This window comes from Prenolepis imparis, unplaced genomic scaffold, assembly GCF_030444845.1.
Source record: "Prenolepis imparis isolate NDT839.2.m4 unplaced genomic scaffold, iyPreImpa1.0 SCAF_6, whole genome shotgun sequence".
NCBI classification, from domain to species: Eukaryota; Metazoa; Arthropoda; class Insecta; order Hymenoptera; family Formicidae; genus Prenolepis; species Prenolepis imparis.
In genome coordinates, this window is record NW_028141164.1 from 2,377,917 (window position 1) to 2,391,322 (window position 13,406).

Sequence of the window (13,406 nt, forward strand, 5' to 3'; positions counted from 1 at the left end):
TCATTATCGCGATAAAATTTTCTCGTCAAAAGTTAAGTTATTAAATTTTGTCCTGTAATGTCATCAATTTCTTTTAAACTTTTTTAGCTGATTGATTATATCGAGCAAATTTTTTGATATGTACATTCATAATATTGATGATATCAAGGGATTTTTTTTGAAAAAAATGACACAATTGAGACTGAAACGTATTTAATTTCTATTCAATTTTTAATTTCTTATCGAATCAAACATACCATGGGGCGATTTCGGCTATATCTCATTGATTATATCCTTCAGTGAGCAATTTCGCGCAGAGTTTGTTCTCCGTTTAAGCCCATTTTAGCCCATTTATCTATAATTCGCGATAGAATTTGAGGCAACATTCTATATATATAATTTGATATCGAGCAATGAATAACATATTTGCAAGATCAAAATCACATAAGATTAAAATACATTGATTAAATACTAAAATACAATTTTTTATGAAAAAAATGCTTTAAGAATTTACAACAATAAACAGATTTAATAATCGTAATTCATGATTTATAATTTTAATTATATATAATTATAATTAGTTAGCAACGTCCCGAAAGGACAGATAACAAAGAATTAAATAACTTCTACATGGTTTCAAAGAATCTGACGCTCATGTATAATTAAAATCTGAGATTAGTTTTAACGTGAGATTTTTTCTTATAATTATATTTACAATTCTATACATAAAATTATAGAAAGAATTATTTCCCAAATTGTGTGTAAGTTGTCTAAGGTGGGCTTTAAGATGTCGAGATTTCGGCAGTATCTCAATTCCCGATGTAAATTGTTAGCTAGCAGATTTCTTCTCCGTCTTCTTGGAGCGCGCAACAGGATTTCGGATCACGAGGAGTCATCGCGATTGACATACGTTTAAAAGAACTCCTCGCGAAGAAAAAAAAATCGATATAACGCAAATTACGCCCTGCCATTGGGTGACCTGCCGCGCGAGGGCGAAGCGGACGGGGACGGATCTGGACTGCATCCGTTACTGCTGCCGCGACGACTTCCGGTACCGCCAGTCTTCAGGCGCACCATAGTGTCCAAGTGGCGAAACCTGTGCGCACAGAATCCAAGAAGATGTGATAAAGATAAGACATTAGATAACATATATACAGTGATAATCGATAAAATGTAACTCCTGCAAATTTTTCACTATTGTTGTCACCTTTTTTCATGTTTAAATTAAATAAGAGAATTAAAACAAGGGATAGATCAAAGTTACCATATTAGATGAGAAAAGAAGAGTCGGTTGAAACGGTCTAAACATAGATAACGTCGCGTTTCGGTCTCAATACTCTTTGAACCATTCTGTATTGGACTCGTATTTTCAATGGAGTCAAATGTCATTATAGTAGCGGTCGATATAATAGCGACGATAAGGGGAAAGACACTATTTGTCCCTGTGTATAATAGTGGCAGACGAGATATCGATACCGGAAGGTGAAGTATTACGTTGCATTACCGTTCATACGATAATGCAATTTGTTTTATAGCGTTAGATTTGTACAAGATTTTTTTAATGTGACAACCAACAAATTTTAATATCAATGTGTTCGATTCTAAGATTTATATAATGAGAGAAAGAGAATATACCTGAGTGATAATTCGCTGGTATCAGCAGCTTCTTTCGCTTGCATGAGATAAGCAAGCGGCCAAGATATCCAAGATTTTCTGAAAATAAAGGAAGTTTAATATTTCTTCTGATTATATATGCATAATCAGAGAATTTAATCTAGCAAATCATAATAAAAAATTAATGTAATCATCTTACGCTCCGGATTGAGTGTTTGATCCGATACCACCGATCGTTGCCTGCGTGTCGAGCTTAGCTCCTGTCCTGTTCGGAGTCTTTGTGAATCCTGGCTGAATCGCAGGATCAGACACCATACGTACGAAGAAGGATCTCCTCTGTTCCAAAGTAGCCTTTCTTTTCTTCTCGCGAATATCCGCTAGCTCGTCCATTACCTCCTGACGTATAAATACGCAGTAAAGATATATAAAAATCTTTCTTTCATAATATATTAAAATAATCATATTCCAACTTACGTTGACTTCCAATAATTCGGATAGATAGTCCGTTATAATGTTCCAAGCCATGTCTTAAACAAGAATTATAATTTGTAGAATTAATTCAAGATAACGATCCATGCATTTCTTTAAACACAAAATATAACAAAATCCAGAAAATAAATATGTAAATAAAACATTCACGCTAAGATATTCTTTCATCATTTTTACAAAAATGTCAATTGAAATACAAAATTTCTAAAGAAAATTTTTATTTAGAAAAATTTAAAGATTTAATGTCTCAGAGAACCTAAGAAGACGAGTGTAAAAATAATTTACCAACATCTCTGGCAGTTGCATTAGGCGCAGCGAGTGCAAAACGTATCGTGTAACGTTGATTTACTCGCGCCGGAATCATATGCATCTTTCCCGAATCATTAATCGTGCTCAATAATTTCTGATTCAGTTTATCGCTGCCTTTGGCGCGAAAACATACCAAGCCCAGCTATGATAAATATAATATACAAATATGATGATGTGAATATAATGTGTATATATAACGAATACATAAGTATATGATTTACTAAAGAAATATTCTCTTACCACGACTTCATTGCAAACTTCGAATCTAGAATCTTTTCTAACGAGTGTCTCGAATCTTTTTGCAAGTTTGACGTGATTTCGGATATAGCCTTGTAGCCCGGATATCCCGTAGCTTCTCATTACGAACCATAATTTTAATGAGCGAAATCGTCTACTCAGTGCTATACTCCAGTGTCTGTAACAGTATGTAACAGCATTTACAATACTAAAAATTTGTCAGTATAATTATTTAGTCTTCAATTATTAAAATATTATTATTAGTGTAAAGTATTTTTAGCGTTCTATTATGGATCGATATCTATTCTCTAAAGATATCAATTATAATTAAAATGAAATACAATAATAACTAAATGTAATGACATTAGAATTGGTTGTGTTATCGATCAATTTTAATAATAGAATGAAAATAAAATCACAGTGAAGTAACAATTTTTTTTTTTTTTTTTAAATATGATATAATAGTGACTTTGGAAGTTTTGTTAAATTAATTGATTGTAATATAACCGATAATCTATAGCCGTGTCCGCGTGTGTGTGCTGAAGATACAGCGGATCCACGACGAGCGCGCTGGTAAGCTTAAATCTGTCGCGAACCCAGAGGCAGGAACAATCGAAATTTGTCAATAGAAATTTGTTGGTATTGGTATTGAAGGAATCGGCGTATTCGACTCCAGCCATAAGATATTTCAATTCTGGACAGATGAAAGCATTTCCGGCATAAGCGGCGTCCACGTGGAGCCAGATCTACAATAGAATTCTCAATTAAAAAGACGAATTAAACAGTTAATAATAATCTTTCTCACAAGTATAGATAATTTTTGACACGCACCCCTGGATATTTTTTACAAACCGGTCCAATTTCCTTAAGATTATCGAACGAACAACAGGCGGTTGTGCCGAGGGTTGTTGAGACGAAAAAGGGAACATAGCCTTCGGCTGCGTCACTTTCGATCGCCTATCAATTAATCAGAATGCATTATATGAAATCAATAATAAGTTATTAAATCAATTATACGATTTGAGCGGAAAAGTAATGAAAATATTTACGAATTTATATAATTCTACACAGAGAGAATTTTCTTTTAGAATTTACCCTGAAAATCATTAATTTTACTATGCAGTTTAATAAAATTAATCAAACATATTTTATATTTTATTGTAACAGATATTATTATTTGTATTGTGATAAATATTAATCAGAAAAATTTTCATAAAATTCTTTCCATACCATATTGTCCCACGATTACCATGATTTTCAGGGTAAATTCTAAGAGAAAATTCTCTCAGTGTATTCTGCTAATTTTAAGTAGTACAATATATTTACATCGTTTGAAAATTATGTTGGATATGATAATTATTGCATAATTTTTCATTATATATAATTTCCCATAAATTATATGCAAAATATTGTATTATAATTAATTTATGCCTACATGGATTTTTGAAGAACATAGTTACGATTTATTTATACGCACTTGTCGCAAGGTCTCCCCGCGAAGTACGCTCTTCTCGTCCGGCTCGAGGATACGCAATTTCACGAAACATATCATAGCGTCCTTCTCGACGGAACTATGACTTTCCCGGCTGCAATATGCCATCAGCTTCCCGAGCAGCGCGGTCTCGTCCAAATGTGCATGTGCTGAAGATTCCTTGAGTCTCGCAATTGCTTGCGCTCGTGCAGCCAGCATGCACACGAGAATGCATTCCGATGCCGAACCCTGTGTACAGGATGATCCACATAAAGTGTTCTCTCGACAACGACCTACAGCTTGTTGTTCGTTTTGAATATTCTTATTATCTTTCGCGCACCTCTATAACGCCTCCACCTTTACTGCCTTCGCTAAAGTACAGGAAATCCGTTGGTAATCCAATCGCCTTGCCTACAATTCAGAAAGATGATGCATTACTCCGTGTAAATCGATCATTCACAAAATCGTTTTAACAAAATATCACAAGGGGGAATTACCGAACCAGTCGCAGACTATCGTCTCCAATTCCGTGCAGGCCGGACTGGCCGCCTAAGACAAATAAGGTTCTATTTTGGGAGAGATCAAGTAAATAATTGCAGGCGATTCGTCATACGGATTTGATGCAAGATCAGATGAGAAATTGAGATTTGCGAGAAAGTCGAATTGGCTTCAGATCGCCACTTTATCGCCGCCAGGGATGGGCAAAATGGATGTTCAAACCCATTTAAAATAGAAAATGTAAAATAATTGGAAGCTTTCCATTTGAAAATGCAAAATACAAAATAGGCATTTTACATTTTATATTTTTATTTTCAATACATCTATTTCAAATAATACAATCTCTGATCGCCGCGTCAAGCCACGCGATTTGTTTGTCTAATTATAGCTTTGCCTAGAATATTTACTTATAGCTTCTTAAACTACTTGAAGAGATTTTTCACTCACCCAAGAAAATCCAATGCAGCCTATCGCATCCGACAGCATATCACCGAGAATAGAGGGAAAGGAATTTCCCGCCGGGAAGTAGGCGTGAAACCTTGGATGCTGCCAATGCGTGATCTGAAAAATAGTTTATGTGCGTAGAACGTAGAAACCCCCCCATTTTTTCTTATAATCATTATAATAAATGTTTTTCATACGCACAAAAATTTTGAAATACTTTTCTTTTTTTAATGTGAAAATTACAATATCCAATTTTAATCATTTAATATAAAGAAAATTCAATCAAGAAAAGTTCTATAAGCGATTCTGATCGAAACTAGATATCGCGATAGTTTGGCTATTTAGAATATTTCTGATATTCGTAACTTATTAGTTGTGATTCCTTCCGGATCTCGCGAATACTCACGCCTGGCATAATCTTCGATTCCACATCCTTCATAATCTCGTCCCATGATTCCGGGTCATTCGGCGGTCCCGACGGCAGTAGAGGCCTAAGATAGCCAGGACCGACGTCCGGCGTGACTCTTCTGGTGTGGATATTGCTCATGAAGTCGCAGATGTAATCTATCATTTCCTTACCGCGGACGCGGAACTCTTCGATGTCCATAACGACTTATTGCGAGCTCAATTCGGTGATCCCTTTGCATTGAATTGAAGACATTGAAATTTCAGTTTCTTCCAAAACAATATAATTGCTTTTACCTCTCTCTCTCTCTCTCTCTCTCATATTTCTCTAAAATGATTTTATCTTCAATTTTCGTATATTTTTCTTGTGTATTTTTTTGTATATTTTTATTGACATAATTATTTTATTTATGATAATTTTTGACATATTAAACTTTTTCTTTTAAATTAATAATCTAAATTTAACATTTTACAGAGAAATATCTTTAAGCACCTCGTTTGTCAAATGCTTTCTGTTGATCTTATTATTTGTAACATTTTATTATATAAATTCTAAATATTTTAGCTACTTATCAGTAATAGTTATTTAAATCTGACATAGTACATACATATATATACACAGAATTTTATATTAAAATTATTATTTATTAAAAGATTGTATTTCTCTTCTTTTTTTGCTTTTTTTCTCTCATTACTTTTATTATTTTATCTTTATAAATAAAGAAAGAGAAACTTGAAATACACAAATTCGTTTAGGAAAGATTGTCGTTAAAAGGTATTTAGTAAAGTATTTCAACAATTCGTACAATTCGACTGTAATTAATTTTTCTATAACAATAACAGCGTTATTCAAATAACAAAAAAATAACAGCGTTACTTTCATTGCCGCGATATATCGATTATAATTTAATGTTTATTTTAATACATTATATATGTATCTTATAGGTATATGTATATCAGTCTACATATTTTAATAATGCTAAATTGTTTCGTTATACTTGCCGAAAACGTAATTTTTTTACAATCCAACTAATGTAAAAGAATATCTCATTATTAATATTTCCTTATATAAATAAGAGCATCGCGAATCAATTGACACCAACTGCATCGCGACATTACATTTGCAGCTTATTGTGGTCAAATTTTATTTTTCTATTATAAAATAAATTTTCTTATATAAAATAGAGAAAATCATAGATGCAAACAAAGCTTTTAAAATGCGGCCTTCGAAATCTGGTCACTTAATCGATCTAGATGAAAAAAATCGAGCTTGATACCTCCGTTTTTACACGTTCACACATATTCTCGACATAGTTAACAACTGACCTAACAATTTCAAGCTGAAAATGATTGGATTAATATTTTTTTCACGACGAATCGCTCTCGCAACTGTCACTTTCGCGCACTCGTGATCTCAAAATTCGCGGTTGCCTTGTGCGTACGCGTTTTGCATTCTCCTACCTGTTGCTGATAGCAATGACGTGATGATACGACGTGATAGAATCGGGTTTGATACACCGACTCGAGCTTACGTCGTCGGATCGGATGACGACTGAACTGAACTGAACAATCCGGGATACTTCGCCATCCACGACGGATATATGTCGGGGGCATCCAGGGCGCAAAATTCCATCGGCGAGTCCTGCGCAAACGCATCCTTCTTCGGCAGGACTTCTTCGCCATTTCGTGAAAAGACGTGCGCCCCGCGTTGGCTTTCCACACCCGCCCCAACACAATTACTCGTGTCGCTTATGTATGCGCCCCTTGGATTTGGCCAAAGATCATAAGATCAACCCTCTGAAGGAATTTTTATATGAAAATTATGCGAAATTACTTGCAGAGAGATTAAATGATTTGCATACGCACACACAAAAAGGAGAAGAAACATTACTTTCTTTCATAGTTTTATGAAATATTTGGCGATAATTATTTCATTAAGGACGTGAAGAGGCAGACGACAAAAAGGAAAGCCTATTAACTATGTTTTCAATTTTTTATTCTGATCGTAGATTGTACTTTTAATGGATGCTAGAGTAATTTATTTTGTATATTGAGAAAATATGTAAAATAAATTAATCTAATTTTCCTTAATAGGGGGAAAGAAATGTATTCGCATCTAAATTGAAATTTATATTTTCATAAATTTTGTGAAATATGAAGCTCACATAATGACTTAACATGGAAAATATCAAAATAATTAAAAGACAATAAATATTATGTAAAAGATACTTTAATCTTACTAGTAACAAGTAGAACAAATATTATACGTATTCTTTCCAATATAAATATATTTTTATTTCTTTTCATACATAAAATTTGTGTCAAGCATATATGTACGAATCTTTGTCTTTTTTAAGATTTCATCATTAATTGATCATTAAAATTATTGCGATAAGACAAACATGCGATATTTAACAGATTCGGGAAAAATATTCTGAATAAAGATAAAAAGACGAAAATCAGAAAACATTGATGGAAGGAACTTTCCATAATGAAGAATCTTATTTTGCGATGTGATAGAGTTAGAAATACTTAAATAATTGTTGGAATTGTTCCGGCTCCCTTCCGTCTCAATGGGAAAATTTCTGGAAATCGGTGACGGAGACCCGATCCATCTATTCAGAATATCTGGAAAAAACACTGGGTGATCTTTTAAACTTTAAATAAATTCTTTGGTCAATTTAAAGTCGATTTATCCTTGATAAGAAATGTGTGTAGAGAGAAAACTTATTATTTATCTCGCACAATTTTCGAATATTTAACGTTACGTATGTCTTTTCGTAGTTTAGCTTCAAATTAAAACCTTAGAATAAAGTCAATTTGATATTAACTTAAAAAATATTATTTTATATATATATTTGTTTTATACAGTACCGGCCAAAATTATATCACCTTTTGATTTTTTCAGCATAACTTGTTTTAAAGTGCACGGATCTCTATCAAATCATAACATGTTTTGAAGGTTGGTATAACATTGAATTATAATTCAATATATGTTATACCGTCCTTCAAAATATGTTATGATTCGTGTAGAGATCCGTGCACGGATCTCTATCAAATCATAACATGTTTTGAAGGTTGGTATAACATTGAATTATAATTCAATATATGTTATACCGTCCTTCAAAATATGTTATGATTCGTGTAGAGATCCGTGCACTTTAACACAAGTTATGCTGAAAAAATCAAAAGGTGATATAATTTTGGCCGGTACTGTACATATTTGTTTGTTCTTTTCCTTAATTTGAATTAATTTAACTTGGAAAAAACTTTTGAAAACAATTTTTTCTCACTAATGATTCAGAAAATATTTTGACCGGGAAGAAATTGATTTCAAATCGAAGGATCTGTGATTTATCAACGAGACATACGATAATTCGAGACACCCAGTACAGATGCCTCGTTCACTCGAAGTAAATTGGATGCTAGCGTTCTCGTGGTTTATTAAGATGGAAAAAGGGAGGTTACGTAAGCAGGCATCGTTAAGAGAGTGCCAGTCGCAGAAGACGCCAACTGATTCTCGCTTAGAAGGAAACCGAGAGCGAAGTACGCGAGATGTTCGGAAAACCCTTGAGCTCTCCTGCCTTCCCTGCGTTAAAGAATCCGTGGGCTCAAGATATTGCAAAACGCGCTACCTTTCGAAAGGCAGGCGGTTCGAATCATCATCGAAATAAGATCCCTCATGTTCTGTGCTGCTGAAATTAGCTGCCGCGATGATGGCCGCATTTGTCGAGTCAATTTGCGTGGTGATTATAGCTCGAGGAAAGCTCGAACGGATTAATTTAAAAGGATTAAGGAATATTTATCGATTACGACGAAACGATCCATAATGCGGTGATATTGATGAATGGAATTGATATAAATATTTTCTAGTGTCAATCACATGGTTATACTTATTGCAATAATGGAATCATATTAACATTAAAAAGAGATATTCAATATTTTCCCAAAGAGTTGCCTTTATATTTTTCTCTTTTCTTTTTCTGTTTTCTCCTAAAAATTCTAACACAGTGAAAACACTGCTGGACAAAATTTAATACATCTTTTAAAAAAATATTCAAAGATGTTTTATAATTAATATATTCTGGTATCTGAATAAAACATTTTTTGTTTTGATTTTTTAAAAACTTTTAATGAAATTACATCTTTTTAACGATTAATTGATCCAATTGAATAGATATAGTCATCTATCAGGTGACCAAATAGATTGGTCACCTAATAGATATGCTCCAGCATATTTATTTAGGTCACCAATTAGCGCGAATTCTAGTTAATTGAATTTTCTTTGTCCGCGTTTATATTACGTGTCACCTCAATTTAGAAAGAGATGATCATTAACACGGAATTAATTAACTCGAACTGTTGGCACAAGTCATTTCTCGGAAAATAAGCATACCTTTTATAATATATATAATTATAGATATAAAAACAATTTTTTTTGTTTAAGTAAAAATAACGTCTTTCACACGAATTAAATAATTCGATTTATAATATATAAAAACAAGCATTATTCTTAGATTCACCATCTCATTAATAAATTCAAAATCGAGGACTTGCGTAAACTCTACGCGTGCCCTTCGATGTTTTTCTAATTTCAAAGGACACGTGACGTGACAAGGGTGTTACAAGGGTAGGTTTTCTCTCGGAGGAGGGGAGGGGGTGCAACGAACCCCGGATCAGTGATCGCAGGCCGACGACAGGGAGTCAGTCCTTTTGCTCACGCCCTTTAGGGATAAAAACGTTCATAATACTGGAATGTCGGAACGGGAAAGAGGGGAGGGTACCCCGACCAGCGGGGGTGCTTAATAATGCAATATGGCGTCGGGGCGTTGCGACGCTATGCGGGCTATGCCACGAATACCACTACCACATACGCCTACACTTTGAACCCTCTTGCGCCCCCGCATCTTGCCCCCTTGCCCCCTTTTCCCCATCCTTGCGGGTTTTCTCCGCGGGAACGAGGCCGCACCAACACCGGGGTCGGCGTATATCGCTGGCAATCGAATGTTGATTGGAAAATATTGATGGGACTTTCCATCCGGCGATCTCTCTTTCTCTCCAACGTTGACGGAGAGGATGCTTTTTCCATCGCGATACGCTCAGGAATTCCGATGAATTATATATATATATTTTTTTTTCCCTTCTCCTCCTGAGAAGCCGAGACTCTCTTTCGATGCCAGCACCCTGTACCGTCGATATTAATTGGCGAGGATCATGCCCGAATACGAAATAATGAAGCGGAGGGGTGTCAGTCATATCAATGAAGGGACTGATACAACTGCTAAAAAATTTATAACACATATATATATATATATTACTTTGAAGGATTGTGCTATAAATAACAAGATTTGACTTTTTGTCGTTGGTATCAGGTGATAACATTCTTCGCATTGAATTTAAATTCATCATAGCTCTATTCTCAATCAAATAAATTTACAAATGACACATTATTTTACAATGTAGATGTTTTATATTAATAGAAAAACAATTTACATTGTTTAAAATGTTATGTAATTATACCTTAAAATATAACTATAGACTATAGATAATTTCTTCTTTCTCTATTTCGCTTAGAGAACACTTCTTTTAAATGCCTAATAATTGACTATTAATATTTTCTATTTGCGCCCTATAATATCATCTTTTTATGTTATATGATAAAGATTGAGCTTAATAATAGAAATACTATTACTCTTACAAACATACCGCAATTGTATGATTAATTTTCATATTATTTTACCATATATACATTTTTGTTAAAATTTGAAATATTTTTGATTACTTTATATTCTTTACAATATATTAAATTTTGATATAAAGTCCTCTAATTAAAAGTATAGCTATATTCTCTTATAGCACTATTCTTATAATTATCTTTTGATAATTATATTGAATAATTTTATTTTATTGGATATAATATTATTATATTATATAATTATATATTTTGTCATATATTAGATGATTGCAAAAGTTCGTGCCCGATTTGCATAGATGGATTAATAACTTCAAATCGGGCACGAACTTTTGCAATCATCCAATATATATAACACGATATTTTTCCCCAGCCAAAAAATTAGATACAGATGTATTCCAATCCGGAAATAAATCGTTCAGCGTTCTCCGATCTGTATCCTTATTCTTGCGAGCGCGGAAACCCCAGATAAACGTCACAATCGGCAAAATATTTCTGCGTGCGACTGTACAAGGTCGTTCTGTAAGTTCCATGAATGGTTCCGAATGGCACGCGAAGCTGCGATGCTTGTGACTGAACCCATGACCTACTGGCAGAGAGAAAGAGAGAGACAGAGAGGGAGAGACGTGATGTCTAAACGTCACCGTCGCTCGCTTCGATTTCCAGAACAGCTCAACTATTTCTGAAATTACATCCTCTAACATGCATTATGCTGACCTTATTTAAAAAAAAGAAAACCTTCCTCGCGTCATTGTTGCGCCAAAATCTATTTTAAGTCGCAATGATGCACTTTGCTGTTGCATCCTACACCTTTGAATAATATGAAAAATTTTTATCTACGAATCCTTTTTCGGAATTCATTCCGGAATCGATTTTTTTTTTATCGAAAATTTATATGAACGATCATCCATAGACGATTTATTTTTCACAGCTTCTTTCATCTTTTAATATGAAATAGCTTAATAATTAAAATTTTAATTATAAATTAAAGCGCTTAATTATTAAACAGATAAAGTTCGATCAATGAATATAATTCACTCATTCTCTTCAACTAATATTAATATTGGTTATCCTTTGATTAATTACAAAAGAAATATTATCAACCAATGTCCATCACACATATCGCGCGCGCTTAATGAATAAGAAATATAAGAACTAATTTTTATTTTTTCTTTATGTTTTAGATGGGAAAATCAAAGTTGAAGAAGAGGCTAAAACGAAAAGAGGAATCGACAGAAGAGCCGACAAATACGAAAGTGCCAATAGATAATTTACCAAAAAAATTTCTCTGGATGCACGTAAGTATACTCGAATCCTTCAGAGTTAGGAAATTCATGGTTTTATTCACGAAATATATTTTAAAAGGTGAAGGGCGGTACAAAGATTAGAAATGTCCTTGACTACGCGTTGAAGGAATTCCCCAATTATAATAGCGTTGTCTGGACCGGGATCGGACAGGGTATGGCAAGAGCCATTTCTTGCGCGGAACTCTTCAAGAGAAAGCAAAAGGGCCTTCATCAAGTCACAAAATTATGTTATGTCGAGTAAGTTTGTTAAAACAAGTGTCAATGGGCGCAGTATCGATATTCAATTTCGTTGAATTTCAGATCGGAAAAGGAAGTAGTTACTGAGACTCATCGAATACCGGAAATTCATATCTTATTGACAAAAGATATTAAGGACACAACTGAGCTTGGGTGAGACTTATTAAGTTAAACGTATATGTATATGTGTGTATGTGTATGCGTGCGCGTGTGTATAATCCTTCAAATTTCATAAAAAAATTATACATGAGATTTGTATCTAATTTTTCTGAAAATTTGGTTGTTCATTTTTGACTTTAGATATCAAGCACCTGGCGATTGTGGAACATTTCCAGAGAAGGAAGAAGCAGTGGAATTGAAATCAACAATAACAAAAAACGTTGACAATTTACTTTGCAACGACACCAAATTCATAATAAAAAAATTAAACATCGGACAGAAAAGGAACAACAAGTGGATTAATAACGCGGAATTATCTTCGAAAAAAAGTAAAAAAAGTAAAAAAAGTATATCTTGATATTCATAATATATTAATATATTATAGAAAATTTGGGTGATATTAAAAAAAGGATACTAAAGAAATTTGGGTGATACAATTTTAAATAATAGATTTACAGATCCTTAAAAAAAGAATTTAAAACAGAATTTAGAATTTATAACAGAAAACGTTATTTTCACAGTATCTGATTTTAATGAGATCTTTTTAATAGACAATTAGATGTAA

At 33.5% G+C, this 13,406-nt stretch overlaps 2 protein-coding genes across 2 annotated transcripts; one reads left to right on the top strand and one right to left on the bottom strand.

Annotated features, from left to right (window-relative positions):
* Positions 1–210: 210 nt before the first annotated feature.
* On the bottom strand, positions 211–7,014 carry LOC145937119 (aromatic-L-amino-acid decarboxylase). Its single transcript, XM_083039988.1, has 14 exons — positions 6,908–7,014; positions 5,448–5,680; positions 5,045–5,158; positions 4,597–4,648; positions 4,440–4,510; positions 4,106–4,348; positions 3,460–3,585; positions 3,136–3,374; positions 2,632–2,806; positions 2,368–2,533; positions 2,068–2,120; positions 1,793–1,989; positions 1,615–1,692; positions 211–1,075 (listed from the first exon to the last, which is right to left on the bottom strand). Exons 2-14 carry the CDS (start codon positions 5,646–5,648, stop codon positions 937–939), a joined length of 1,854 nt encoding a protein of 617 aa, XP_082896114.1. The 5' UTR covers positions 5,649–5,680; positions 6,908–7,014; the 3' UTR covers positions 211–936.
* Positions 7,015–12,313: 5,299 nt separating this feature from the next.
* On the top strand, positions 12,314–13,339 carry Rpp25 (ribonuclease P protein subunit Rpp25). The gene is given in 4 exon segments (XM_083039843.1): positions 12,314–12,436; positions 12,504–12,682; positions 12,746–12,835; positions 12,983–13,339. Coding segments are annotated over 4 exon segments (609 nt in total). The 3' UTR covers positions 13,200–13,339.
* Positions 13,340–13,406: the final 67 nt, after the last annotated feature.

Coding starts and splice junctions, on each gene's coding strand:
- LOC145937119 (XM_083039988.1), bottom strand. CDS start 5,648: ATGGACATCGAAGAGTTCCGCGTCCGCGGTAAGGAAATGATAGATTAC. Junction 2,534..2,631: donor AAGTTTGCAATGAAGTCGTG/GTAAGAGAATAT, acceptor TATTTATCATAG/CTGGGCTTGGTATGTTTTCG. Junction 1,076..1,614: donor ACCAGCGAATTATCACTCAG/GTATATTCTCTT, acceptor CTGTGCGCACAG/GTTTCGCCACTTGGACACTA.